The sequence below is a fragment of the Panthera onca genome, chromosome B1, assembly GCF_046562875.1.
Source record: "Panthera onca isolate mPanOnc1 chromosome B1, mPanOnc1 haplotype 2, whole genome shotgun sequence".
NCBI classification, from domain to species: domain Eukaryota; kingdom Metazoa; phylum Chordata; class Mammalia; order Carnivora; family Felidae; genus Panthera; species Panthera onca.
In genome coordinates, this window is record NC_138342.1 from 156,140,584 (window position 1) to 156,167,748 (window position 27,165).

Genomic DNA, 27,165 nt, shown 5'->3' on the forward strand with positions numbered 1-27,165 from the left:
AGGAATTTAACCTTGTTCTGATTGCCTTTTTTGAAAATTAGAGGTGGAGAATACAAGGAAAACAGTTATAGAAATAGATAATTAGAGACAATATAAAGACAGAATTTTAGGGGTGCCTAGAGAGACAGCTGTAATATTGGAGCCCAATTCTGCTCACCCTTTGGTGGGGTGACTCTTACCAGCCTTGTGGTCTTGGGAAAGTCTCCCAGGGTCTATGTTCCTTTATAGGTAAACTGAGGCAGCTGGTCAGCAGTTTTGACAATACCTGTTTTGACCAATAAAAGCCACAGAGAGGGGCCAGATGCCCACATCTTGTAGACTGTTCTAGACTGAAGGGATGGGTAAAGTCCTTTATAAGTCCTGGCCTGGGAGAACAGGACCCTGCCACTGGACCTAGAGGTCCTACCAGGCTCCAGATGTCCCCCACCTGCTCACTCCTCCACAGTTTTTCTTAATTGCAGTATCTCTAGAACATTCTTTTTCACTAAAAGGAAGTGTCTACATACCTCATTGGGGCTGGCGTTCAAGGTGTCCAGTACAAACTTGTAGATCCGAGGATCAGGCTTGGCCATTCTGATCCTGCATGACTCTACCAGGAAGTCAAAGTGTGGCCTCAGCTGACACACCAGCTGGGCCAGGATGCCCCTCTGAGCACTGTCATCCAGCCAGTTGTTGGTGAGGAGGCAGGTTGTATATCCTGAGAGAGAAGACACCAGTGACTGGACCAGATACAGGACTTTGCTCTGAGAAGCTCTGGGTACCCCACGGAGAAGGGGCCAAGCAGGGTTCTGTTTATTTACATCAACCTCTTGATGCCCAGCGTCTAAACTGACAGGTTGGAAAAGAAGCATCTTCACCCATTAGCACCTCCTGACACAGAGACCTGAGAGTGAGTTAACTGTGTACATTAAGGGCTTCCAGAAGCTTGGATAGAAACACTACATCCCTCAATTCCTTGCAACTGTAGAGCAAGAGGTTGTGACCTTCATCAGCTCATATGATCCTCACCACCTTTGGGGTAGGCGGGACAGATCTTACCATCCACTTTTACAGCAAACAGAAGCTCAGAAAAATTATGAGCTGCCCTGAGCCACACAGTGAAGGCAGAACCCAGCCGGCTCAGAATTGTGCCTTTGAACTGCCCTGCCAGTGCTTCGTCCAGTCTATAGTACTTAAGACTCAGCTCAACTATAGTTCGAAACACCTGCCTTAACTGTCAGAGACTGCATTCCCATTTCAAAACTAGAGGAATGTAAACAGAGACAGCATTATCCCCTGGAAGGGCAAGAACCAGGAGCTGCTGGGAACAAGATACTGATGAGTCAGTGGTGAGACCCTGTGCCTGTAACATGAGTGAGAGATATGGACATGGGATGGCTTAGCCGCGACCAGATAAGTCTACTGATGAGTGGGTAGAATGATTTCGAATATGCCTGTGACCAAAAGCTGGGTCCTGACACTGAATAAATGTCTATTGGATAAACATGATCTCACGTCTTAGGCCATTTGACACCATCTGAATTCGTGTCAGCTAGCTCATAGCTCAGCCCCTTTAACATTCAAAGGTCAAGACAATCACAGTTGCTTAAAAGGCCTTGATTTTCAATCACTGTGGCAAGAAGTTGGGTCATTCTGGTCATTACTAGTGTCACTAGAGGGAGAGAATTTTGCTCACAAGGCAGTCTCTGGCACAAATTGCTTTATTAAATAAAATTCTTACATTTTCCCAGCTATTCTGATGGTGTTATTTTTTGCCATTTGATAAAACTTACTTTGGGGCTATGTTTTAAGAATGGCTTTCCATCGAGGTCCAGAAGACTTGTGATCTCAGAGCACATCTAGATGTCTTCTGACCTAACCTTTCCAAGGGTTCTGGTGTGGATGGTTCCGAGAACGGCCAGTATTGGATCCTTACCCTGCTTTCTGAGAGCAAGAGCCGCCTGAAGCATGGGGTGGTTGATCTTTGTTGCAGCTGCCTTGCCAAAGATTTGACTTACAGAGAAATTCTCAGGGAGGCGGATTCCAGAGTCCTGAGAACACTTCCTGCAGTTTTCTTCCATGAGTGGCACCCACTGTAAAAATGAATTCATAAGGGACTATCAATTCGTACAACCCTTTGTACAACCCCTTGCTATGATCCAGCAACTCCACTCCTAGACACACACCCAAAGGGAATGTCACCATTCCCAAAAGACATGTTCACCAAAAGACATGTACATACATGCACTATTCTAGGGCACTGTAGCAGCACTGTTCCTAAGAGTCCCACACTGCAAACTACACAAATGCCTCTGTGATGGGCTGAATGGTGTTTCCCCCAAATTTATGTTGAAATCTTAACCCCTCATACTTCAGAATGTGACTACTCTTGGAGGTAGGGTCTTTAAAGAGGTGATTAAGATAAAATGAGGTCAGGAGTGGGCCCTAATCTAATCTGACTGGTATCCTGGTAAGAACAGGAGATTAGGACACACACACACACACACACACACACACACACACACACACAGGAAGGACTGAAGACACAGGAAGATGGCCACTACAAGTCAAGAAGAGAGACCTCAGAAAAAACCAACCCTGTCACACCTTGATCTTGGGCTTCAAGGCTCCAGAGCTTTGAGAAAATAAATTTCTATTGTTTAAACCACTAAGTCTGTGATATTTTGTTACAGTGGGCCTGTAACTAATAAGTATAACTAATATACTTATTAAGAGCAAAATGGGTTATGATACATTTACGCACTATGATACCACCCCTATTTGTAATAGCTCACGTTGAAAACTACCTAAATACCCAATAGCAGAATGATAGGCCATAAATGAACCCATGCATACGTGCTCAAATAATTTACAACAAAAGAGCTGAGAATACACAATGGGAAAAGGACAATCTCTTCAATAAATGGTGTTGGGAAAATTGGACAGCAACATGCAAAACAATGAAATTTGACCCCTATCCTACATCATACACAAAAATTAACTCAAAATGGATAAAAGACTGAAACCATAAAACCCCTAGAAGAAAACATAGGTGGTAAATTCCTTGACATAGGTTTTGGTGATGACTTTAGGAATCTGACAACAAAAGTAAAAGCAACAAAAGCAAAAATAAACAAGTGGGACTGCTTCAAACTAAAAAGCTTCTACACAGCAAAGGAAGACATCAACAAAATGCTAAAATTAAAAGGGAAACCTATGGAATGGAAAAAACATATCAGATATCACATATCTGATAAGGAGCTAATATCCAAAATACATAAAGAACTCACACAACCCAACAGCAAAAAAAAGCAAACAATCTTATTAAAAAACATATGGAAGATCTGAAAAGACATTTTTCCAAAGAAGACATACAGATGGCCCAGAGACACATGAAAAGATGCTCAACATGACCAACCATCAGGGATATGCAAATCAAAACCACAGTGAGATATCACCTCTCACCTATCAGAATGGCTTTTACCAAAAAGACAAGAAATAACAAATGTTTGTGAGGATGTAGAGAAAAGGGAACCCCTCTGCACTGTTGGTGGAATGTAAATTGGTACGGTCACTGTGGAAAATGATATGGAGGTTCTCCAAAAAATTAAAAATATAACTACCGTATGACCCAACATTCTACTTCTGGGTATTTATCCAAAGAAAACAAAAACACTAACTCGAAAAGATAGCTGTACCCCCATGTTCACTGCAGCATTATTTATAATAGCCAAGGTATGAAAACGAACCAGGTGCCCATCAATGGATGAATGAATGGATAAAGAAAATGTGATATATAAATACAATTGAATGTTATTCAGCTATAAAGAAGAACAAAAATTTTGCCATTTGTGACAATATGAAGATCGAGGGCTTTGATAAGTGAAATAAGCACACAGAGAAAGAAAAATACCATATGATTTCTCTTACATGTGGAAACTAAATTAAAAACTGAAACCAAAACAAAACACACAAAAAAAGCCAAACTCATAGATACAGAGAATATGGCTGCTAGAGGCAGGTGGGGGTAGGAGTGGGAGCAATGAATGGGGGGGGGGGGGGGGTTAAATGATAAAAAATAAGGGGGTTGTTCCTGGGTGGCGCAGTCAGTTGAACATCTGACTCTTGATTTCAGCTCAGGTCATGATCTCACAGTTCATGAGACTGAGCCCCATGTCGGGGTCTGCACTAACAGCTCACAGCTTGCTTGGGATTCTGTCTCTCCGTCTCTTTTCCCCTCCCCTGCTCATGCACTCTCTTTCTCTTAAAATATTATTTCTCTCAAAATAAATAAATAAACTTAAAAAAAAGACACAAATACCAAAATGGATGCAAGATAAAATATAAAATGCAAATAGACCAAAGCCATTAAGGGAATTAAAAAAATAATGGAAGAATTCACCTTTCCATAAAAATAATAAAACTCTTCCAGGCTTAGACTATTATACAAGTAAAAAAATATATATAGTTAAGTGGGAGAGTTACGTAAGTAGATTTGCATTTTAGGGAGGTCATCCTGGAAACAGTGAAGAGGGTTGGAGGAAGGGAGAATAATTAGAATTTTCACAAGTTCCCACCATCACAAATATCCACCTACTGGCATCTGTGGCCAAGAACTCCATCTTCCCTTCCGTTGCCATAGATAATGGTCTATTGCTCTTATCAAGTTCAACCCCTCCATCCAGATTCCATTCCTTTGGGCTTCAAGAACATGGCTCCATCGGGTCTCCCTTCCTTATTCCTCTATCAGCAACCTTCCTTGCTAGTGGATCATTGTCATCAGCATACAAGCATGTTGTTTTCATAAAGGAAACCTCTTTCCCCTCCCACTACTGTCCTATTTTTCTGCCCCACTTTGCCTGAAAACTTCATGTAGTCTTCAACCCATTTTTCTCATTCTTTCTTGAACATGCTCTGATCAGGCTTTCACCTCCACATTCCAGGGGCTCCTCTAGGCAATGTTATCAATGACCTCCACGTTGTGTTGCTGTATCTAATGGGCACTCGCCAGGCTTCTACCTGACCTAGCAGTTGCATTGATACAGATGACCACTCTCTTCATCTGAAACTTGATAACTTCTTGGCTTTCAGGTCTCCTCACTCTCCTGATTTTTCTCTTATTGATGAAGATTCATTCTCCATCCCTCATTGCTGGGTCTTCCACATCAACCTGACCTTTAACATCAGAGTACCTGGGGGTCTGGATGCTCCATTTATACTTCCTTTCTCCACAATCATACTGAGTCCAATGGCATTAAAAGTGCCATCTACATGCTGTGTGTGTGTGTGTGTGTGTGTGTGTGTGTGTGTGTGTATTCATATTCAGCTTGGACATCTTTATTCAACTCTGGGTTTGCATATCCAGCTGCCTATTCTACATTCCATTTGGAGATCATTAAGCATTTCAAATTAAAATATCCCAAACTGGGCACCTGATTTCCCAGCCCCACAGTGATGAACAGCAACTGATACTTCTGGTTTGTTCTGGCCAGAAACCTTTTATCCTTCATTCCTCTCTCATATTCACACTCGATCCATCAGGAAAACCTGTTGAATCTACGGGCAAACTATTCCAGACTCGGACCACTTTTTACTGCTTCCACCAACATTCCTTTAGTCCAAGCTACCGCCATCTCTCACTGAGTCAGGTTTTAAAAGTATCATTCAGGAGGTGGATCTGAGGTTTGTCCTCCCATCTTCTCATTTGGCTGCCTCTCGAATAAACCTTTTCCTTGCTGTAAATACATATATATACTGTCACTTCACCACTCAAAATCTCCCAGTGCCTTTCCATCTCAGGGTGAAAAAAAAAGCAGAATGGATAAACAGATTGGAGTATATTCACACAATGGGATATCATACGGCAATGAGAATAAAGCTATTTATAACTACGCACAATAACATCTATGATTCTCCAAATATAAGGTGGAGGAAAAGACACCAGATACAAAAGAGTTCAGCTGCGTAGTGGTTCCATTTACATAAAGTACAAACAGTGATCTCTAAGGTTAGAAGTCCGGAAGTGTAGTTACTCTTGGAGAGGGGTGTGTCTAGAAGGGGCATAAGTGGGGTATCTACAGTGTTGATCATGTTTTATTTCTGGATAAATAAAACGTGCTGTCAGTGAAAATTCATTAAGCTGTACACTTGGTGTACTTTTCTGTCTGTGTTGCACACACAAATGATTAATTAAAAGATGACATTCCTTCCCATGATATGACTTTTTAGAAGACAAATTGAATCTAAGTAGCATTGATCCTTGAACAATGTGGGGTTGGAGGCACTGACCCCCCGTGCAGTCGAAAATCCACATATAACCTTTGACTCCCCAAAAGCTTAACTACTAATAACCTACTGTTGACCAGAAGACTTACTGATAACAGTTGATTACCACATACATGTTATATGTATTATATACTGTATTCACACGATGAAGTAGGCTAGAGAAAAGAACACATTATTAAGAAAATCCTAAGGAAGAGAAAATGCATTTACAGCACTGTATGTGTATTTATTGAAAAAAATCCACGTAGGGGTGGGCCCATGCTGTTCAAACGCACGTTGTTCAAGGGCCAACTGCTATTTGGTTTTTCAGGCCTGCTACACACAGACTAAAGAAGTCTGAATGGGTGCAGGGTTTTTACGGCAATTACAAGATATTCACTCTAGTATGTTCACTGAAAACATGTTGCACTTCCCTCTTTCCTTATCTTTCAACAATATTACTGCAGATTTTTTATTGACTTAGCATTTATTCTCAACAGTATCATTACTTTTCACTCCCCAGTGGCCACAGTGTGAGTGTGTGTGTGTGTGTGTGTGTGTGTGTATGTGTGTGTGTGTGAGATGTGCCTTCACAGAACAGGTATGCTTTTGCTTTCTACTACAGTGCGCTCTAAGTTCTCTGACAGACTAATAGGTAGCTGTAATCTGTAAAAAGTTTTTTTTTAATTAATTTATTTTTTTTAACATTTATTCATTTTTGAGAGTGAGAGACAGAGCATGAGCGGGGGAGGGGCAGAGAGAGAGGGAGGCTCCAGGCTCCGAGCTGTCAGCCAGAGCCCAACGCGGGGCTCAAACTCACAGACTGTGAGATCATGACCTAAGCCGAAGTCGGACGCTCAATTGACTGAGCCACCCAGGCACCCCTAAAAAGTTTTAAAATATAGACTGTGTTCTCTGTGTGCTTATGAAATAGATTCTCAATAGCCTTTCTTCTTCCAGACACAAACAGAATTCAAGTGGTTTCAAATCCTGATTATTTTGTTAAAAAACAATTGGGGGGGGGGCCCTGAGTGGCTCAGTTGGTTATGATCTTGCAGTCCGTGAGTTCGAGCCCCACATAGGGCTCTGTGCTGACAGCTCCTCCTCCACTCACACTGTCTCTCTCAAAAGTGAGTAAACATTAAAAAAAAAATAATAAAAATTAAAAAAATAAAAAACAAGGTTGTAGTAACAATAACTACTATTTATTGAGAACCTACTATGTACCAGGCACTGTGCTAGACACTCTCCAAGCTTCCTAACTGCCTATGAAATAGAGAGTATACCACTCTCATTTTGACTGAGACTTTGACAGGTTAAGCAACTTGTTGGGGTCACAAAGTCTGTAAGTGGGAGCTGTGATTCAAATCCTGCGCTGATCTAGCAATCCCTTCTAAGGTATATATACCCAGAAGAATTGAAAGCAAGATGTCAAACAGATAATAATACACCCATGTTCACAGCACTATTATTCACAATAACCAAAAGGTAGAAACAACCCAATGCCCTTCGACAGATGAATGGATAAACAAAATGTGGTCTACCCACACAATGGAAAACGAACCATCCTTAAAAAGGAAAGAAATCCTTTCACATGCCACAGCACGGATGCACTTTGAAGACACCGTGCTAAGGGAAATAAACCAGTCACAAAAGGACAAATACGGCATGATTCCACTTAGATGATGTAGCGAGAGCAGCTACATACATAGAGACAGAAAGTTCAGCGATGGTTGCTGGTGGCTGAGGAAAAAGAAGGATGGGGAGTTCTTGTTTAAGGAGTATAGAATCTCACTTTTGCAAGATGAAGAGTTCTGGAGATGCATGGTGGTGATGCATTCACAATATGAATATACTTTACATTACAAAATTATATGCTTAAAGTGATCAAGATGGTAACTTTTCTACTATGTGTATTTTGCCACAATTTAAGGTAAAAACAAAACAAAACAAAACAAAAGCTACTCTGGCTGTTGTAATTCCCTAGCATAGATCTTCAAAGGGTTGGAAATTTTCCAGTCATGGGGTGCATCCTGCTGGCTGGCCGAAAGAGACAATACACCAGTCTTAAATATCTCTTTGTGTGTCTCTGGGCCTCCATACCAGTCTCAGGAGGGAGGTACTAGAAGGGGTAAATGGGTAAAGCAAACGTGAGTTTGCCCTCAGGGAGCTTTTAGTCAGTGCGGGAGAATGGGTGTGTGGGCACAGAATGCCTTCTCAGGGAGGTGGGGGGCGGTCTATGAAGTTTCCCCTTACCTGGGAATATGTGATCTCTCCCCTCATGAGGCGGGCACTGGGACCATCTGGGCCTCCTTTCTGGAAAGCTTCATTCAGAAAGCCTCTGGAAGACGCAAAGAAACAACATCACGAATGTTCTGATGACTTCATCACAGCACCACGTAGGGGACGGACGCTATTTATATCCACAAACTGCTGTTAGAAAGGCATTCTGCCATGAAGGGGGAAACGCAAAGTTCAACTTGGAATCTTAGTCTGAAAGTGCAATCCAACTGTGACATGAGACCATAAACTAAATGATGAATATGCCCACAGGTGAAGCAGCTCATGGGCGACCACATAGCAGAGACTCTTCAACTGGTCTTACTTAAGGGACAAAATCAGACCAGATATGCAGTCATTCCTGTTTTCAGCTCATTTGCACATGGCATCGCTCCCAATGACTGCTTTATTAGTACATATTCTTCAAAGGGAATGAAATATTTTTTCTGGTTTTGATTCTGAACATAGAGTTTCTTTCTTTCTTTCTTTCTCTCTCTCTCTCTTTTCTTTCTTTCTTTCTTTCTTTCTCTCTCTCTTTTCTTTCTTTCTTTCTTTCTTTCTCTCTCTCTCTCTCTCTCTCTCTCTCTCTCTCTTTCTTTCTTCCTAAATAGACTCCACTCCCAATGTAGGGCTTGAACTCACAACCCTGAGACCAAGAGCCACACACTCTACCGACTGAGCCAGCCAGATGCCCCCAACCATATAGTTCCTATTTCATTTTAACCTTATTTAAGTTTTAAAAAGTTTTCTCATGTCATGAGCTAAATTGTGCCCTCCCCCAATTCATATGTTGGAAGTCCTAATCTCCAGTACTTCAGAATGTAACTGTATTTGGAGACAGGCCTTTAACAAGGGGATTAAGTTAAAATGGGGTCATTAAGGTGGGCCCTACGCCAATAACTAACTGGTGTCCCGAGGAGCAATCCAGGCACAGACATGGACAGAGAGAAGACCATGTGAAGACACAGGGAGAAGACAGCCATCTACAAGCCAAGGAGAGAGGCCTCGGGAGCAACCAGCCCTACCACCACCTTGATCTCGGACTTCTAGTCTCTGGAACTGTTGTGGAAGCCACCCGGTCTGCAGTACTTAATAATGGCAGCCCTAGTTATCTACCACACCTCAGTTCACATTCATCCCTTATACACAGACTCAAGGAATAGTAGACACAGAGGGAGAGAGGTCAGCTAATTACCTTTTCACTTCCTTATACTACAAAATATAAGTTTCCATTCCGATTTCCTGATAATTTCCTGCCCCCAGTGGTGGATGAGCTACCCTCACAGGGCTGGCTGGGCGACATCAGACAGATGAAGGATGGGACATACGTGGCACGTACACACATCTCTGCTCCCCCGCCCCCCTGGCTGATGTGGATAGTCTATCACCACATCCTACTCCACTGAGTCCAAATACCAATGTGCAATCCTTCTTAATACAGTGCCCCAGGCAAAATATTTACAACGGACTGGAATTCGCAAGCCAGTTAAAATTATTTGCCATGCGCAAGTAAGACGACAAACATCTCGAATCTGGGAGTTTCATTTCTGATAACAGTCAACCTACCTTTTATGCAACTAACCCTCTTGCAGGTAACAAGGATCAACTTTGCACAAAATGTACCCAGATAGATTTCTAGTACTTGCAGCCTTGTTCAACTTTCCAGTAATAACAATGGCGTTGCCACACCTTTGCTGTCAGTTGTCTTTTTGTAATTTATTTTTCTTTTTTTTAAGATTGTGTTTTTAAGTAATCTCTGCACCCAACGTGAGGCCCCAACTTACAACCCTGAGATCAAGAGTGGCCTGCTGTACTGACTGAGCCAGCCAGGCACCACCTACCCCAGTTGTCTTTTTTTTTTTTTAAAACGCTGTTATTAAATGGCAATTACAATACCATCAAATTCACATTTTAAGTGTATGATTCAATGATTGGTAGTAAATTTACAAAGTTGTGCAAACATCAGCACATTCCAGTTTTAGAACATTTCCATCACCCCAAAAGATCCCTCTAGTTTGTTTTAAGTTTATTTATTTTGAGTTGGGGGGAGAGAGAGAGATCCCAAGCAGGCTCCACAGTCAGCACAAAGCCTGATGCAGGGCTCTAACCCACAAACCATGAGATCATGACCTGAACAGAAACCAAGAGTTCAACCAAGAGTTTGTTTAAGCAACTGAGCCATCCAGGCACCCCTGCCTTCCGGTTTTAAGAATCAAGAGACAATTTAACTCAACAACCTTTTATTGAGCACCTAAGGTGTGTAAGACATCGTGCTGGGTGCTGTGATATAAAAATGGAAAAACAGGATTGTATTCTTAAGGAGCTTATGGGGGAACAAGGGAGGCAACCTATATACAAATAACTAACACGCTGGATGAGTAGGATGGAAAGCAAAGGGAAAATTAATTTTGTGCCCGGAGAATGTGGGCTGATAAAAGAAAAGGAGCTGAGTGAAGAATATAATTGTAGACAAAGGAGGTACCAATGTATCTAAAACCACATCAGGCAATAATAATAATAATAATAATAATAACAATAATAGCAATTTGAGATAAGAACATTGTTGGATTTGAAACCACGATTTCCAAATTCTAAGGGTGGCTAATAAGAGCCATGAATGGTGAAATGGCCATTACAGAAAATGAAATTAGTGAATCAAAAGGCACGATACATTTTTCAAGGACAAATAGTAAAATGATGAATTAAAGTTAATGAGCAAAAAGATGAGACCTGAGAGGGCAAATGCCTTCCATAAACAAACAAGAATTCTAGAAGGATAGGGAAGCCTGGGTGGCTCAGTCAGTTGAGTGTCAGACTTCAGCTCAGTCATGATGATCTCAGGGTCTGTGGGTTCGAGCCCCACGTGGGGCTCTGTGCTGACAGCTCAGAGCCTGGAGCCTGTTTTGGATTTTGTGTCTCCCTCTCTCTCTGCCCCTCCCCTGCCTGCACTCTGTCTCTCTGTCTCTATCTCTGTCTCAAAAATAAACATTAAAAAAAATTTTTTTTTAATTTAAAAGAATTCCAGAACGATAGATCTGAGAAGCAATACAGCAATAACAGGAGAGCATTTCTCAGTACTGAAGAAAGATTTGAGTCCTCAGGTCAAAAGTATACCAATTACCAAGGCAAAATTAATGAAAAATAAAAACACAAAAAGACCCCACAACAGGCATATGTTGGAGAACTATGTCAATTCCTAGGATAAAAAAGGGTAACAACCTTTTTACAGAAAAACAGATTTACACAAAAGAAAAACAATTCAAGCTAACATTAGTTGTCTATCTGCAACTTTAAGTGTCAGAAGATTGTGGAGGAACCACTCACTAGACATTGAGATAAAAAGAAACAGCCCAAAAATTCTAGCCCCAGACAACTTTTTTAAGTTTATTTACTTTGAGAGAGAGAGACAGAGAAAGAGAGAGAGAATCCTAAGCAGGCTCTACACTGTCAACGCAGAGCCCAACACAGGGCTCAATCTCACAACCGTGAGATCAGGACCCAAATCAAGAGTCGGACGCTCATCTGACTGAGCTACCTAGGGGCTTCTAGCTCCAGACAATTTATTATACATTTGTGAAGGCAACAGAAAATCTCAGCCATGTAAAAGTAATGTTTACCATCACATGCCTTGCCAGGAAAAAAAAAAGAAAGAAAGAAAAAATTCAAGAGAGATTTCCAGTCAACTTAACATAGATCAAAGTAAAAAGTTGAGAACAGGACAAATGCGGTTTATAAGAAATTGGAAATTTAAGTTTTTAAAAATATCATTTGTCATAGCATTAGAAGAAAACAGAACTAAATCTGATGAAAGAAGTTTGAGACCTCTACACTGAAAACTACAAAACTAAGAGAAATTAAAGACCTCAACAGATGGAGAGATCTGTATCAAGTTCATGAATCAGGAGACTTAATATGGTTCAGGGAAAATTGTCACCAAACTGATATAAAGATTCAATTCACTCCAATCAAAATGCCAGCAGATTTTGTGTATAAGTGTGAAAATTGACACACTCATTATAAAATTTATCTGGAAACACAAAGGACACAGAACAACCAAATAAATCTTCAAGAAGAGATATGAAGGATTTATAAGATTTTAAGATTTGTTATAAAGCTATAATAATTATGACAATGTGGTATTATTGCAAACATAGACATATATATCAAATTAATATAACAGGGAGGCTAGAAATAGGCCTCCACATATATGGTCATTTGATTTTTCAACAAAGACACCACTAACACTTAATGTAGGAAAGATTTTTTTCATTAAATGGCATTACAGCAACTGAATATACATGAGTGGGGGGCGGGGGGGACTTCACACCATTTACAAAATTTGTTTTGAAGTGGAACATAGACCTAAATGTGAAAGTTAAAACAATCCAGCTTCTAGAAGAAAAAGCAATATGGGCCGTCTGGGTGGCTCAGTCAGTTAAGTGTCTGACTCTTGATTTCAGCTCAGGTCATGGCCTCAGGGTTCATGAGTTCCAGCCCCACAACAGGTTCACATTCTCTCTATGCCTCCCCCACGCATGCACACTCTCTCTCAAAATAAATAAGTAAACTTAAAAAAAAAAGAAGAAAGAGCAACATCTTCATGACCTTTAAGTAAGCAAAAATTTCTTAAAAGGACACAAGAAGCACTAACAAAACAAAACAATGATAAATCAGATGTCATTAAAATCAAGACTTTCTGTTCATCAAAGACATCATTGAGAAAGTGATGAGTAAACCATACACATGGAGATGTTTGCAATATATACATATGACAAAGGACTTCTATCAAGAATATAAAAAGAATCCTTAATCTTTTCTCAATAAGGGAAAGATGACCCTATTGAAAAATGCGCAAACAACTTAAACAAGAATTTCACTCAAGAGAATTACCAAATGGCCAATAAGCATATAAAAAGAAGCTCAACATCATTATTCATCAGGGAAATACAAATTAAAACCACAATGAAGGGCGCCTGGGTGGCTCAGTCAGTTGAGCTTCCGACTTTGGCTCAGGTCATGATCTCACGGCCTTTAGGTTGGAGCCCCGCATTGGGCTCTGTGCTGACAGCTCAGAGCCTGGAACCTGTTTCAGATTCTGTGTCTCCCTCTCTCTGACTCTCCCCCATTCATGCTTTCTCTCTCTCTGTCTCAAAAATAAATAAACATTAAAAAAAATTTTTTTTAAACCACAATGAGATGACACTATATACCCACCAGAACCACTAAATTTAAACACCCTGACAATGTCAAGGACTAATGACCTTGTGGAGAAAGTGAAACTCTCTTCCACTGTTGGTAGGAGTATAATTTGATAGCAGTTTAGAAAATAGCAGTTACTGGGGCGCCTGGGTGGCTCGTTGCTTAAGCATCCGATTTTGGCTCAGGTCATGATCTCGCAGCCCGTGAGTTCAAGCCCCGCATCGGGCTTTGTGCTGACACCTCAGAGCCTGGAGCCTGCTTTGGATTCTCTGTCTTCCTCTCTCTCTGCTCCTCCCCTGCTCATTCTCTCTCTCTCTCTCTCTCTCTCAAAAATAAATAAACACTAAAAAAAATAAGAAAGAAAGAAAATGGCAGTTCCTACTAAGCACTTTGATATCAACACAGGGCACATACCTCTATGCAATAAAGTTATAAGGCACACACACCTTTATGCAACGATTAAAATGGCATCGAAAAATGCAAAACTAAGAGAGTGGGGATGGTATCAGGACAGCACACTGAGCATGTATCTATTTCTCTTTCTGCCTAAAATCCCACTAAGAGTATACAAAAGATACCCTTAAGAGATTTAAAAAGAAAAATAACTTCCATCGTTAAGAAAAACAAGAAAACATAAATTATCGGACTAAAAAGTATGAGAAAATCTGGAAGACGGATGTAGCTTGGAACACATGGACTAAAAAAAAGAGAGAAAGGAGGAAAACAAGAGCCTGAACATGTGAAAAGAAGTCTACTGTTGTTCTTTCCCCATGAAGTCCCAGGGCAGGTTCAAAGTCACTGTCAATAAACTCCATGAGTAGAAAGTGGACTCGGGGACTTCTGACAGCTGAGCTGGTGCCTCCCCTCCCTGCTACCATTTCATTTATTCACTAACAAACACTCACTGAGCACCTTCTATGTGCCAGGCACTGTTAGAGGCAACATGGAAGGAGTGAACAAAAATCTCTCTCTTCAGGAGCTCACATTCTAGTGGGGGGAGAAAGAGAATAAACTGGTAAATTACACAGAGTATTAGTGATACTGAGAAAAATTAAGTTGTAAAGGAGGCAGACAGTGTTCTAGCCATTACTGCTACCTAAAACATCAGCCCCAAACCTGTGGCTTAAAACAGTCATTTTATTATCTCTCAAGGTTTCTGCAGGTCAGGAATTAGGGAAGGGCTCAGCTGGGAGGTTCTGGCTGGGGATTGCTCCTGTGTCCGCAGACAGCTAGAACTGGATGGGGGAAGGGAAGGGCTGAAGCAGCTGGGGGCTGACCAGGTATGTCTCTTTTCAAGCAGTCTCAGGGCCTCACCGAGCGGTCTCCCCAAGTCAGTTGGTGTTAAAAAGAAAACCACAGGCTCCAAACACAGTTACTTTCCTTAAGGTCCCACATCAGTAAGACTTCCTTCTTACCTAAATGGAGTTTCAGTCTCCACCCCAAAAATGGAGTTTCGGTCTCCACCCCAGTCACTCCATTGGCCTTCCTGGTGACCAGTCCCAACCATGAAGGTTTGTAAGCTCCCCCCATGAGTCACCTCATTGCCTAGCAATGGCACTCCTCTCCCTCAGGAAATTCGGAGGGCTTTAGAAGCTCCGTGCTAGGAACCCAGGACAAACACCAGACAAATTCTTCATTATACAAAAAATAAAGACGCCAATAAACATGCATTCTGATAGAAAAGGTTCTGTTAATGGAATAAATTACTATATATGCACATTAAAAAATCACAGGTAGGGGCGCCTGGGTGGCTCAGTCAGTTAAACCTCCAACTGACACTCAGGTCATGATCTCATAATTCATGAGTTCAAGTCCCACATTGGGCTCTGCACTGACAACATGGAGCCTGCTTGGGATTCTCTCTCTCTCTCTCTCTCTCTCTCTCTCTGCTCCTCCCCACCTCATGCTTTCTCTCTCTCTCAAAATAAATAAACTTAAAGAATAAATAAAAATAAAATAATTACAGCTTACTTAAAGAGATAAGAAACAAAATGTACCCATAAGAAGACTAGAAATAAAATGTTTCCCCCCCGTTAAACTGGAGAAAAAGAAAACTTGGTCAACACAACTACAGACAGGAAAAAGAGGAATAAAGGAAGAAATAGCAGAAGCGGTGGTTAAGTAGAAAACACAAAACATCATGGTAGGAATCAATCAAAGTGACAAACAATCCAGGACAAAAATGGGAAAACAGCGTAACAGGTAAATACCAAAGGAAGAGCTACAAATGGCCAATTAAAATGAATAGTGAAGAGGAAAATGAAAACTTGCACAGCAGGGTGCTATTTTTCACCCATCTGCATGGCAAAAATTTAAAAGGGTCATCCCCGCTGCGGGGAGGCTCTGGGGCTGGGTTTCTGATACGCTGTCAGGAAAGGTGCAGTGTTTTTACAGAAGGCTTTGGCAGAATCCATCAGTAACTTACATGTAAATGCACTTTCACCTGATGTTTTCCACTTTTAGCAAACTACCCTAGGGAGCTATTGCAGGGACACTGTTTGTAACATTGATGATTAAGAAATAACAAAATGTCCATCAAGAGGGAAAATGTTTAAATAAACGATGGCACTTCCACGTTGTGGAATACTATGGAGTGGTTAAAAAAAGGAAAAGTAGATATATATATAAATAGACACAGGAAGATGTCCAATTGTTAACTGAAGTAATTGAAACTAAGCAAATTAAGTAAAAAAAAAAAAAAAAATTAAGGCCTAGAACAGTACGTGTGCCACAATCCTATTTTTTTTTTAATCTTAGCTATCTACCAAACTATCTACCAAACTCCACACCCGAAAAACAAATAATCCAGTGAAGAAACGGACAGAAGACATGAATAGACACTTTTCTAAAGAAGACATCCAGACGGCCAACAGGCACATGAAAAGATGCTCAACATCACTCCTCATCAGGGAAATACAAATCAAAACCACACTCAGGTACCACCTCAGGCCAATCAGAGTGGCTAAAATGAACAAATCAGGAGACTACAGATGCTAGCGAGGATGTGGAGAAACAGGAACCCTCTTGCACTGTTGGTGGGAATGCAAATGGTGCAGCCGCTCTGGAAAACAGTGTGGAGGTTCCTCAAAAAATTAAAAATAGATCTACCCTAGGACCCAGCAGTAGCACTGCTGGGAATTTACCCAAGGGATACAGGAGTGCTGATGCATAGGGGCACTTGTACCCCAATGTTTACAGCAGCACTCTCAACAATAGCCAAATTACGGAAAGAGCCTAAATGTCCATCAACTGAGGAATGGAAGAAGCAATTGTGGTTTATATACACAATGGAGTACTACGTGGCAATGAGAAAGAATGAAATCTGGCCATTTGCAGTAACGTGGATAGAACTGGAGGGTATTATGCTAAGTGAAATAAATCAGTCAAAGAAAGATACCCTATGTTTTCACTCATATGTGGATCTTGAGAAACTTAAGACCATGGGGGAGGAGAAGGGGAAAAAAAGTTACAGAGAGGGAGGGAGGCAAACCATAAGAGACTCTTAAATACAGAGAACAAACTGAGGGTTGATGGGGGGTAGGGGAGAAGGGAAAGTGGGTGATGGGCACTGAGGAGGGCACCTGTTGGGATGAGCACTGGGTGTTGTATGGAAACCAATTTGACAATAAATTTCATATTAATAAAAAAAATAAATAAATAAACCTAGCTATCTACCAAACTACCTACCTACCAAACCGTGCATCGATGTGCCTGCAAATTCAGATAAGCAAGTGACAGACAGACAAGGTCTTATCTGAAACCTCAGAACCAGAGGAGTTTCAAAAGTCAGAACTGTTCAGACTGTAACGGTAAAGAACTGGGGGATATACCATGGTAAGTAACCCCTCCAGGAGGGTCTGGGGCAGCCCTCTTAATCAAAACCATTAGTATTTCTGTGGTGAAAGTGTGACTACTCACAGCAATGGGATAAAAATGAAAAATAGCCCCATACTTGTTCAGTTCGGATTTACTACCAAAACGAGGTCAGATTTTGTGGTCAAATGAAGTCAGGCCCAGGTTTTGCTATAAAGAATTATGGGGGTGGGGGGGTGGCGCCTGGGTGCTCAGTCAGTTAAGTGTCCAACTTCAGCTCAGGTAATGCTCTCATGGTTGGTGGGTTTGAGTCCCGAGTCAGGCTCTCTGCTGTCAGCACAGCACAGTCTGTTTTGGATCCTGCGTCTCCCCCTCTCTCTGTTCCTCCCCCGCTTGTACTTTCTCTCAAAAATAAACACACAAAAAAAAGAATTACGGGGGGGACCCTCTAAAAACCCCCTTGGTTTTGGATTAAATGAACTAGGTATCAACCACGATTACAGGGATGGGGAGAGGAAGAGGAAGAAGAGGGACCTGCATTCCTTGTTTTTTTTTTTTTTTTTAAGTTTATTTCTTTTGAGAGAGAGAAAGAGAAAGCGAGAGAGCGAGCAAGGGCAGGGGAGGGCAGAAGGAGAGGGAGAGAGAGAGAATCCTGAGTAGGCTCCACACGGCCAGAGCAGAGCCCGATGCAGGGCTCGAACCCACAAACCATGAGATCATGACTCAAGCCAAAAATCCAGAGTCAGACATTTAAGCGACTGAGCCATCCAGGCACCCCAGGACTTGCATTACTGTTCTGTGCTATTCTGTTAGTTTGAAAATTTTCATAACAAGGATGCATCTGTGTATTAGTTGTGAAGTTAAAACCTATGTGTAAAAGAAAATAAAGAGAAAGATGCTTCAGAGATAATTTAAAATCCCAGAGGTAGTAAGTAACAGGCATAAAGCACTACAAATCTGGGAGCTGCCCCCGGAGCTCCTGGAGGCATTCAACAAATACTTCCTGATAGAGCACGCAGGATACAGATGAGAAGACCTGATTCTCAAATACCCTTTCTGTATTTGCTGACCCCTTGTTTCTCTTGCTAAAAAAAACATTTACTGAGCACTGCATACAACAAGCACCTCGGGTTCTAGCACATACATTTTTCTTTTTTGTTTGTTTATTTTTATTTATTTATCTAGAGGGGGTGGGGGAGCACAAGCAGGGGAGGGGCAGAGAGCGAGGGAGACAGAATCCCAAGCAGGCTCGGTTCAGCTAGCACAGAGCCGGATGTGGGGCTCAAACTCGTGAACTGTGAGATCATGACCTGAGCCAAAGTGAAGAGCCAGACACAACCGACTGAGCTCTCCAGCGTCCCCTTGAACATACAGTTTTGAAAGGACCTGATACTCTCCCCATCCCTGGTGTTCAGGCCAAGTGCAGCGGGCGGACCTTCCACAACAAAGCTGTGTGCGAAGGTATTACGCGAAACACGACTGTCTACACAGCGGATCCGGATCTCAGGGCGCCATCCTGGCTCCTCTAGATCATGTCAGCCTCAGCTGTCAAGGTGACCCCCATCTCTAGCACCCTGACCCTCACAGGACACTGGTCCGAGCGGGTCACCGCCAAGAGTGGAGTCTCCCCGTCCCTCCTCCTGCTGTGCGATGCCACCGATGCCCACCGGAAGAAGCTGCACCTTCCTGTTCCAGGCCAGGTATTCAGGCGTCTCCACTGCTGGAGTTCAGGATGGCCTCCCAGGCCGCCATCACCTTGTCCTCTGGCAGGGATGTACGGATGTCCAGGACCCTCCCGCCCTCGTGGCTTCGGCACAAGGCTCTCGGGCCTCCCTGGATCCCCACTGGGCCCTTCAGCACAGCTTCCTCACCTTCCACGCCTGTGACCTCGCTCAGAGAAGGACTCGCTCACTTCGGCTCCAACCGCTGCCGGGCTTCACCGTCACCCCGCCTGCTCTACCAGCAAGCGCCCGAACTCCCGGGTCTCAAGTGAGCATCAGCCTCTTTCCTCTGACCGGTGTACCTGACCCATCACCCCAACAACCGGCTACCTTGCATTTGAGCACCTGTGATTTTACCTCCCCTCCACCCCAGCGCAAAACCCCTGAGACAGTCACCGGCTATCAAAGTAGGTACACGCTCAGCCTGACTTTCCTGTCTCACTACAGCTCAGGAACAAGCAACTCCCCTACTTGTCTCCCACGACGTCCCTCATCTCTGGCCACACTCAATCTTCTAGTGCACATTCCATGCTTTCCACCCCCCATCCCCCAAGCCTTTGCTCGTGCCGCTCCCTTCATCTGGAAGGTTCTCCCTTCACATCTCTCCCCATCAACCTCTTACCAGTCTTCTCAGGCTCTGCCTCCACTAAGGCTTTCCTGGTTCTCCAGCTTAGGCCTAATCCGTCCCTCTTTTGAACCACCCAAAAACTTTGTCCCTCTGATGGCACTGCCTTCATCTTGAGCTCTGGCCATCTGTGGATGCCTGACTTTGCATACCAGATGCCAAGCACGTTGAAAAATGTACAGTGTAAGGCAGGCTCTTCAGGCTCACCTTTTTTTTTCTTTCCATGTTTATTTATTTAAGAGCAAAAGAGAGTGAGAGAGCCCAAGGGAGTAGCAGAGAGAAAGAATCCCAAGTAGTCTCCGGGCTGTCAGTGCAGAGCCCGACATGGAGCTTGAACTCACAAACTGCATGCATGATCATGGCCTGAGCCGAACACAAGAGTCGGATGCTTAACCAACCGAGCCACCCAGGTGCCCCAGGCTTACCTGCTGAATGAATACCTTCACGGTTAGTTCCCAGACTCTAAAGGCTAAGAAGGTCAAGATTATGGACTCTGACCTCCTGGCACCAGCTAGCTTTGCTATGACCTGTTTTATGACTGCTGGGAATGATCTTAACCATGGTCACAGAGGGAGTCCAAGAGTCTTTGCAACTATAAACAGAATATGCCTAATGGAGCACTTTACACATGCACGAGACTTTTATAAAGAAATGTGTCACAATACAGCCATCCATCCACTTTACACGTTACCTAATTTAACCCTCACAAAAATTTCTAGAAGGCATTTTCTTATTTTAACATGAAGACTAGGGTTATAGAGGAGTTGACTAAGACTAAAACAGATTAAACAAGGTTACCCAGCAGTACGTGTTAGAACTGAGATTTTTAATCTGGGCCTGACTCAGAGATGAGTGCTGTTTTCAATACCCCACATTTGTAAACTTGTATACTTGTATCCTCACAAGTCATGTTCACCCCCACATTGATGAGATCACAGGCACAAATATAGCTCGCAGCTTACTCTCTTTTCAGGCCTTTTAAAAATAAAATCAAATTTATGAGTCAAAAGGAAGCAAAACAACACTATGGTTAAAAGGGTTTCTAAACTCATTAGGGAACCTGGGTGGCTCATTTGGTTAAGTGTCCAACTTGGGTTCAGGTAATGATCTTGTGGTTTGTGGGCTTGAGTCCCGCGTCGGGCTCTGTGCTGACAGCTCAGAGCCTGGAGCCTATTTCAGATTCTGTGTCTCCCTCTCTCTGCCCCGCCCCCCACTCACGCTCTCCCTCAAAAATAAATGAATATTTAAAAAAAAATAAAAAAATAAAAATAAAAAATAAAACTCACTAATCCTCCCTCAGCTTCTTGCTCCTGTAAATGATCTGAATTGGACAAGCCTGGATCAAAGGTGGCCTTCTATTTTCAATCCTTCTCTCAAATCCTAATGACCTGGGATGTGATTATTCTGATTGTGGACTGTGTAGGCACAGAGTTTATTGTGTTATTTGTGTTTACTGACAACAAATAATTATTGACACACTTATTATTGATGTGACATATTGATATCAATTTATTATTGACATACTTATCAGTGTACTTACTCACTGCCTACAGACTGGTATCTTTCCCTGTACAATAGCCAAGGGAGTGGGAAGTCATGATGAACCAGAGAGGAAAGAATCCTAAACAGGGAGGCAGAAAAACTGGTTCCATGGCTGCCTGTGTCTAATTACTACAGAGATCAAGTGAATCCTCTGCTAAGCTTCAGTTTCCATACTGTAGGAGTAAGGGCTGCTCTAGATTCTGAGACCCCTTTTGGCTTGGCATGCTTGCACTAACCAGTCTTTTATAATTGATACAACAGGACAGAAAGTCCTGCTGGTCTTTAGTATCACAAGAATTCTAGAATGGGTTTTGTACTGGTTTGATATGATTTCAAATCCACAACAAAGAGCCCCCCCCAGCCCCCCAAAATGAAGTTGTTAGATGTGAAGCTGTTTTGAAAGGAGGGAAGCTGTAACAGAAAGTCAGTAACTGGTCTGGTCCTATGCCCTTGATAAGCACTCAGTAGCTCAACTGCTGACGGCCTCACTGGATGTCAATCAGTAAAAAAAACTGAAGAAGCCCTTCAGAGAGTCTGTGAGGACTCTCCAGAGTATTTGGTCAGTGCTGAGGGGCTCTGCTCGTCTAAATAGCTCTCCCAAGCCCTTGGGGCAATTAGCTTTTGCCCTGATAAAGGCTACTCTTTCAGGAATAGCCGCCAGCTGGGGAAGAAAGTCCTCCTGCCCACCAATGCTTGTGCCATCGTTCCCTAGCAACATGTTTTGGCAACAGGGGACTCTGACTTTTGCACCAGCAAGCTGGAGGGCAGCTCTCAATTGGCTACACCATCTCCCACAAGTAAAACTCAAACAACTACATTTGGACCTCATTTGGATCCAGTTCAGATCTCCTTAACTGGAACAAGAATGGGATTAATCAATCATTGTTTGCAAGTATGTTGTTTATTGGTTTATGAAGGGACATTATCCTGCATGCTATTGGCTTGTGAAATACCCACAGCAAACCAGTGTTAAATAAACTGCAGACAAAAACAAACTCAATCTCTGAGCATTAATTTGCCATGAAACAAAACAGGGCACAATTCTCAAAGCTTCCACCCTCTACTTATTCTTGCCACTAGTTCAGAATTTCGTTTTTGTGGGTGTTGCCAGAGTGATCTCTCTTTCTTCCTTTCTTTCTTAATGTTTTAAACAAACAGGCTTTCCTTCCTTCTCACTATAGGAGAAACACATGTTCATAAGCAGATATTTGCACTTAGAAAATGCAAAAAGTAGAAAAATGAAGGAAATAATTCATAATCTCACCTGGGATTAACAATCCCAAGGATATTCTGGAATACTTCTTCCAGACGTTTTTCGGCATATAGCTCTTCTTCCCCCATAACTGAAACCGTGTTGTATTAATTGTTTTACATTCTGGTGGGTGGTTTTTGTTTGTTTCTTTTCCCCAATTATCACAACAGGTCTTTCTTTTCTGGTGTTACTGAAATCTCATTCTGAACATTTCTCTTCACAGGTGACGCTTCCTAGTCCATCATTTCCCAGCGATTCGGCTTTGGGGCTGTTTCTCTAGTTTGCTCTTCTAGTACGTGAACGGCAACGCACAGAACTTTTTTCTCTTGCAAACTTCAGCGCGTCTTTTAAGACCCATTCCATTACACAGACTTAGGGGACAGCAGATGGCGCGGCGAGCAGTTCCCCTCCCTTTGGGAAAAGCCTTCAATACACAGGGCAATTGTGGAGTCTTTAGAGAGATTTAATTACTCAGTATTCAGAAAGACAATGGGTCTACTGACATGCTCGGGTATTTTCGGGCCGGGTAATTGTTTTAACCTTTAGCAGGGCTCTCTCCCTAAGCAATGTGAAAGCACGGCCTGAGGTCCCCAGAGGCAGCTTCTCGGCAGGGTCCCGCCCCCTGCCGCGCCGCCTCCCCCTCTCCCCCTACCCTTCGCCCGTAGTCCTTTTCTGGCCCGGCGCCGGCTCCCTTACCTGGGTAGCGCCAACTCCTCCTCCGCGCGGCCGAAGGCCCCGGCCAGCGAGGGCAGCGCCAGGACCCCGTACAGGTCGAACACGGCCGCGCGCAGCGCCATGGCGGCCTGCGCCTCTACCTCCGGCGCCGCACAAAGCGCCCGGGGTGCGCGGAGGTCTGGGGTGGTATTGGAGCGGCAGGCCGCCGGGACCCCACCCACTTGTGGAGCGCGGCCCCGCCCCCGCCCCGCCCCCGCCCCGCCCCGCCCCGCCCCCTGTCCTGGTCGGGCCGGGGTCGCGTCCCAGGCGGAAAGAGGACCTGTGTCCGCAGCCTGTCGGGGCTGAGCGCTTCACGCCAATTTGCCAGACTTTCACCGGACCGAGCAGGCCTGAGACAGGGGACGTCTGAGAAAGAGCCAGGGGCCACAGACTTTAAAGTGCGCGCGTGTGTTGCCAAAAGCTGCGTTCAATATTTGCATCCTTTGATGTGCGTTTCCCTTGGCCTAGCCACTAAACTAATAGCTTTGTTGCCCTCCTTTCGGTTCATATATTTACAGACCCCTCACTATCCTGAGCACGCTCCCCTAGTCGCACACTTATCTGTCAAGAGAAAATGTGTTTCCAGAATAAAATATGCTCCGGGTATGGTATGCCAATTCAGAATACATCCATTCCAATCTCTTGTGGAACGAGGCTTACTTATTATTCCTTTGTACATGCTACTTGTACTAATGCTCCTAAAAGTGTTCCCGGCTTTGTTTTATTTAAAAAAAATTTTTTTAACATTTATTTACTTTTGAGACAGGAAGAGACAGAGCATGAATGGGGGAGGGTCAGAGAGGGAGACACAGAATCTGAAACAGGCTCCAGGCTCTGAGCTGTCGGCACAGAGCCCGACCCGGGGCTTGAACTCATGGACTGCAAGATCATGACCTGAGCTGAAGTCAGACGTTTAACCGACTGAGCCACCCAGGCACCCCTCCCTGCTTTGTTTTAAATCACAGACACCACACTCCTGGTTGGCTCCTTTGTTTCTGGACTTTGCTTAGGAGTGTCTGAGCTGTCCTCGCTGAAGGGGGGGTCCTTGGATCCCTCCTGCGTCTGTAGTGTAGCTCTGTGAATTAAAACATGCTTTTGGCCTATGGGGCCCCTGAGTGCCTCAGTCAGTTAAGCATCTGACTCTTTCTTTTTTTTTCTTTTTTCTTTTTTTTTTAGTTTCAGAGTTTAGTTTATTTATTTTTTTATTATGAAATTTATTGTCAGACTCGTTTCCATACAACACCCAGTGCTCATCCCAACAGGTGCCCTCCTCAATGCCCATACCCACCCTCTCCTCCCTCCCACCCCCCATCAACCCTCAGTTTATTCTCAGTTTTTAAGACTCTCTTATGGTTTGGCTCCCTCCCTCTCTTAACTTTTTTTTTTCCTTCCCCTCCCCCATCGTCTTCTGTTAAGTTTCTCAGGATCCACATAAGAGTGAAAACATATGGCATCTGTCTTTCTCTGTATGACTTATTTTACTTAGCATAACACCCTCCAGTTCCATCCACGTTGCTACAAAGGGCCATATTTCATTTTTTCTCATTGCGAAGTAGTATTCCATTGTATATATAAACCACAACTTCTTTATCCATTCATCGGTTGATGGACATTTAGGCTCTTTCCATAATTTGGCTATTGTTGAAAGTGCTGCTATAAACATTGGGGTACAAGTTTCTGAAAGCATCTGACTCTTGATTTAGGCTCAGGTCCTGAGAGATTCTCTCCTTCTCTCTCTGCCCCTCCCTCCCTCCCTCTCTAAATAAATAAATAGACATTTAAGAAAACATAAACAGGGGTGCCTGGGTGGCTCAGTCGGTTAAGCATCCAACTTCAGCTCAGTTCATGATCTTGTGGTTTGTGAGTTGGAACCCCACATCGGGCTCTGTGCTGACAGCTCAGAGCCTGGAGCCTGCTTCCGATCCTGTGTCTCCTTCTCTCTCTGCCCCTCCCCTGTTCACACTCTGTCTCTTAATAATAAATAAATGTTAAAAAAAATTTTTTTTTTTTTTAAAAACACAAAAACAAAAACCATGCTTTTGGCCTAGTTGTTCCAGCTTGCCTACAGCTCGCCTCAAGACACGGACACTAGAGACCTCCCTGTTGAATGTGCCATTTGTGAATTTATCCAAGATATTCTCCCTCATTTGGCTAGAACAATGTTGTGAAAGATCATCAGACTCCTTACTGAAATCAAGAGGTATAGACCGATACCATACTTTGCATCTACAAATCATCAATCTGGTGAAGAAGAACAACGAATTTGTTTTGGGTGTTTTGTTCTGAACTATGACCATGCTTACTTCTCTTGTCTTACAACCTCTTCCAGGATCTGCTGTAATGCCCCCGATTTCAAATCCGAGAGACCACCAAGGAGCTGATACCGATGCAAACGCACGAGGGTTTATTTGCAAGCTCGAGCTTGGGCCCAAGTATACCCGACACAGCGGGGCAGGGACTTGGACCCCTAGGTTAAAAGGCATAGCAGTTTTATAGGGGCCAGTGGCCAATGAGATTGTAACACACACAGAAAGTTGCATAGTCATGTTAGTCCACATGCAGGTGGCCAATTGAATTACAATTTACCCTATAGTAACTGTTTGAACTAGCCTATCACTCTGGTCAGAATTGGCGCTCAAGTTTGGCGGGCAAACGGCGGGGTTTACATTCTTTGGCGGTTAGGGGTTCTGCATTCCTATTTGAGCCGGTTTCTAGTAAGGGTGTGCTCAGCGGCTTGACTAGGGTGGGGGAGTGTCTTAAGCAATAAGTAGGTCATGTGGGGGTTATACATGAGATGGTGGGTGTAGCACAAAATGGAGTTAGTCTTGCTCTGCTTGTCCAGGGGTAGGGGATTTTTGTTAAATTCCTTGGGTCCCACACTGCCTGAGACTGATAGTAGTGCTTTCTTCCTTTTTTTTTTAAAAGTTTTATTTATTTATTTTGAGAGAGAAAGAGAGAGACAGAGAGAGAGAGAGCAGGGGGCGGGGCAGAGAGAGAAGAGAAGGGGACAGAGGATCCTAAGCAGGCTCTGTGATGACAGGCAGGGGCTCAAACTCAGCCTTGAGAGTGACCTGAGCCAAAGTTGGATGTTCAACCATTCAACCGACTGAGCCATCCAGGGTTCATTTAAATGAACACACTTAAATTAAATCTCCAACTTAGACTTTACTTTGGTCTCTAAACTCACACATCCAACCTCTTACTGAACATCTCCCCTTGAATATCCAACAGGTATCTTGAATTTATCATGACCAAAACAGAACTCTTGGTACATTCTTACCTCTTAAGCCTGTTAATCCCAATACATTCTCAGTCTACTAAATGGCACCCCCATTCACTCAATCACTCAGCCCAAAGAACTCGGAGCTGCTTCTGGATTTCTGGCTCCCCACCAAGCTGTGTATTCTTGAACTCAGTCCCAGTGGTGTCCAGTTGAGTAGGGCAGAGGTAATAGGTTCTGGTTCAGTGGTGTTTTTTGGGTCTTTCTTAAAGGCTCACCCTGGATCTCACTTCCCCACTGCTTGCAAAGATTTTGTAGATTCCTAGTAGCCTGAATTACATCTCTTTCTATTTAAATTAACTAGAGTAATTTCTGCCATCTGGTGCAGTACCATTTAGGAATACATATACATATATGTTTGTAAATGTAGCAAAGCAAAGAGGAAGGACACCCTGACAGAACTGGATTTTGTAAATCCCCCTTCTGAGAAGGAAAGTAAGAAACACAGAATCTGAGACTTCCTTTTAAGATGGGAATAATTGCTTGTTAATAGGAA

The 27,165-nt window shown here is 43.1% G+C and overlaps 1 protein-coding gene across 2 annotated transcripts in view; it reads right to left on the minus strand.

Annotated features, from left to right (window-relative positions):
- Positions 1-23,553, minus strand: part of EPHX2 (epoxide hydrolase 2) — a 77,469-nt gene extending 53,916 nt beyond the window's left edge. The window contains exons 1-4 of one of the 2 annotated variants that reach the window (XM_060653645.3): positions 23,372-23,553; positions 8,500-8,584; positions 1,916-2,072; positions 507-697 (exon numbers count right to left, since the gene is read on the minus strand). In XM_060653645.3, the coding sequence (XP_060509628.3) occupies positions 507-697; positions 1,916-2,072; positions 8,500-8,584; positions 23,372-23,472 (534 nt within the window). In that variant the 5' untranslated portion in view covers positions 23,473-23,553. The remainder of the gene's footprint in view (positions 1-506; positions 698-1,915; positions 2,073-8,499; positions 8,585-23,371) is intronic. The other variant, XM_060653646.3, reaches the window with a different exon arrangement.
- Between the last annotated feature and the right edge of the window lie 3,612 nt (positions 23,554-27,165).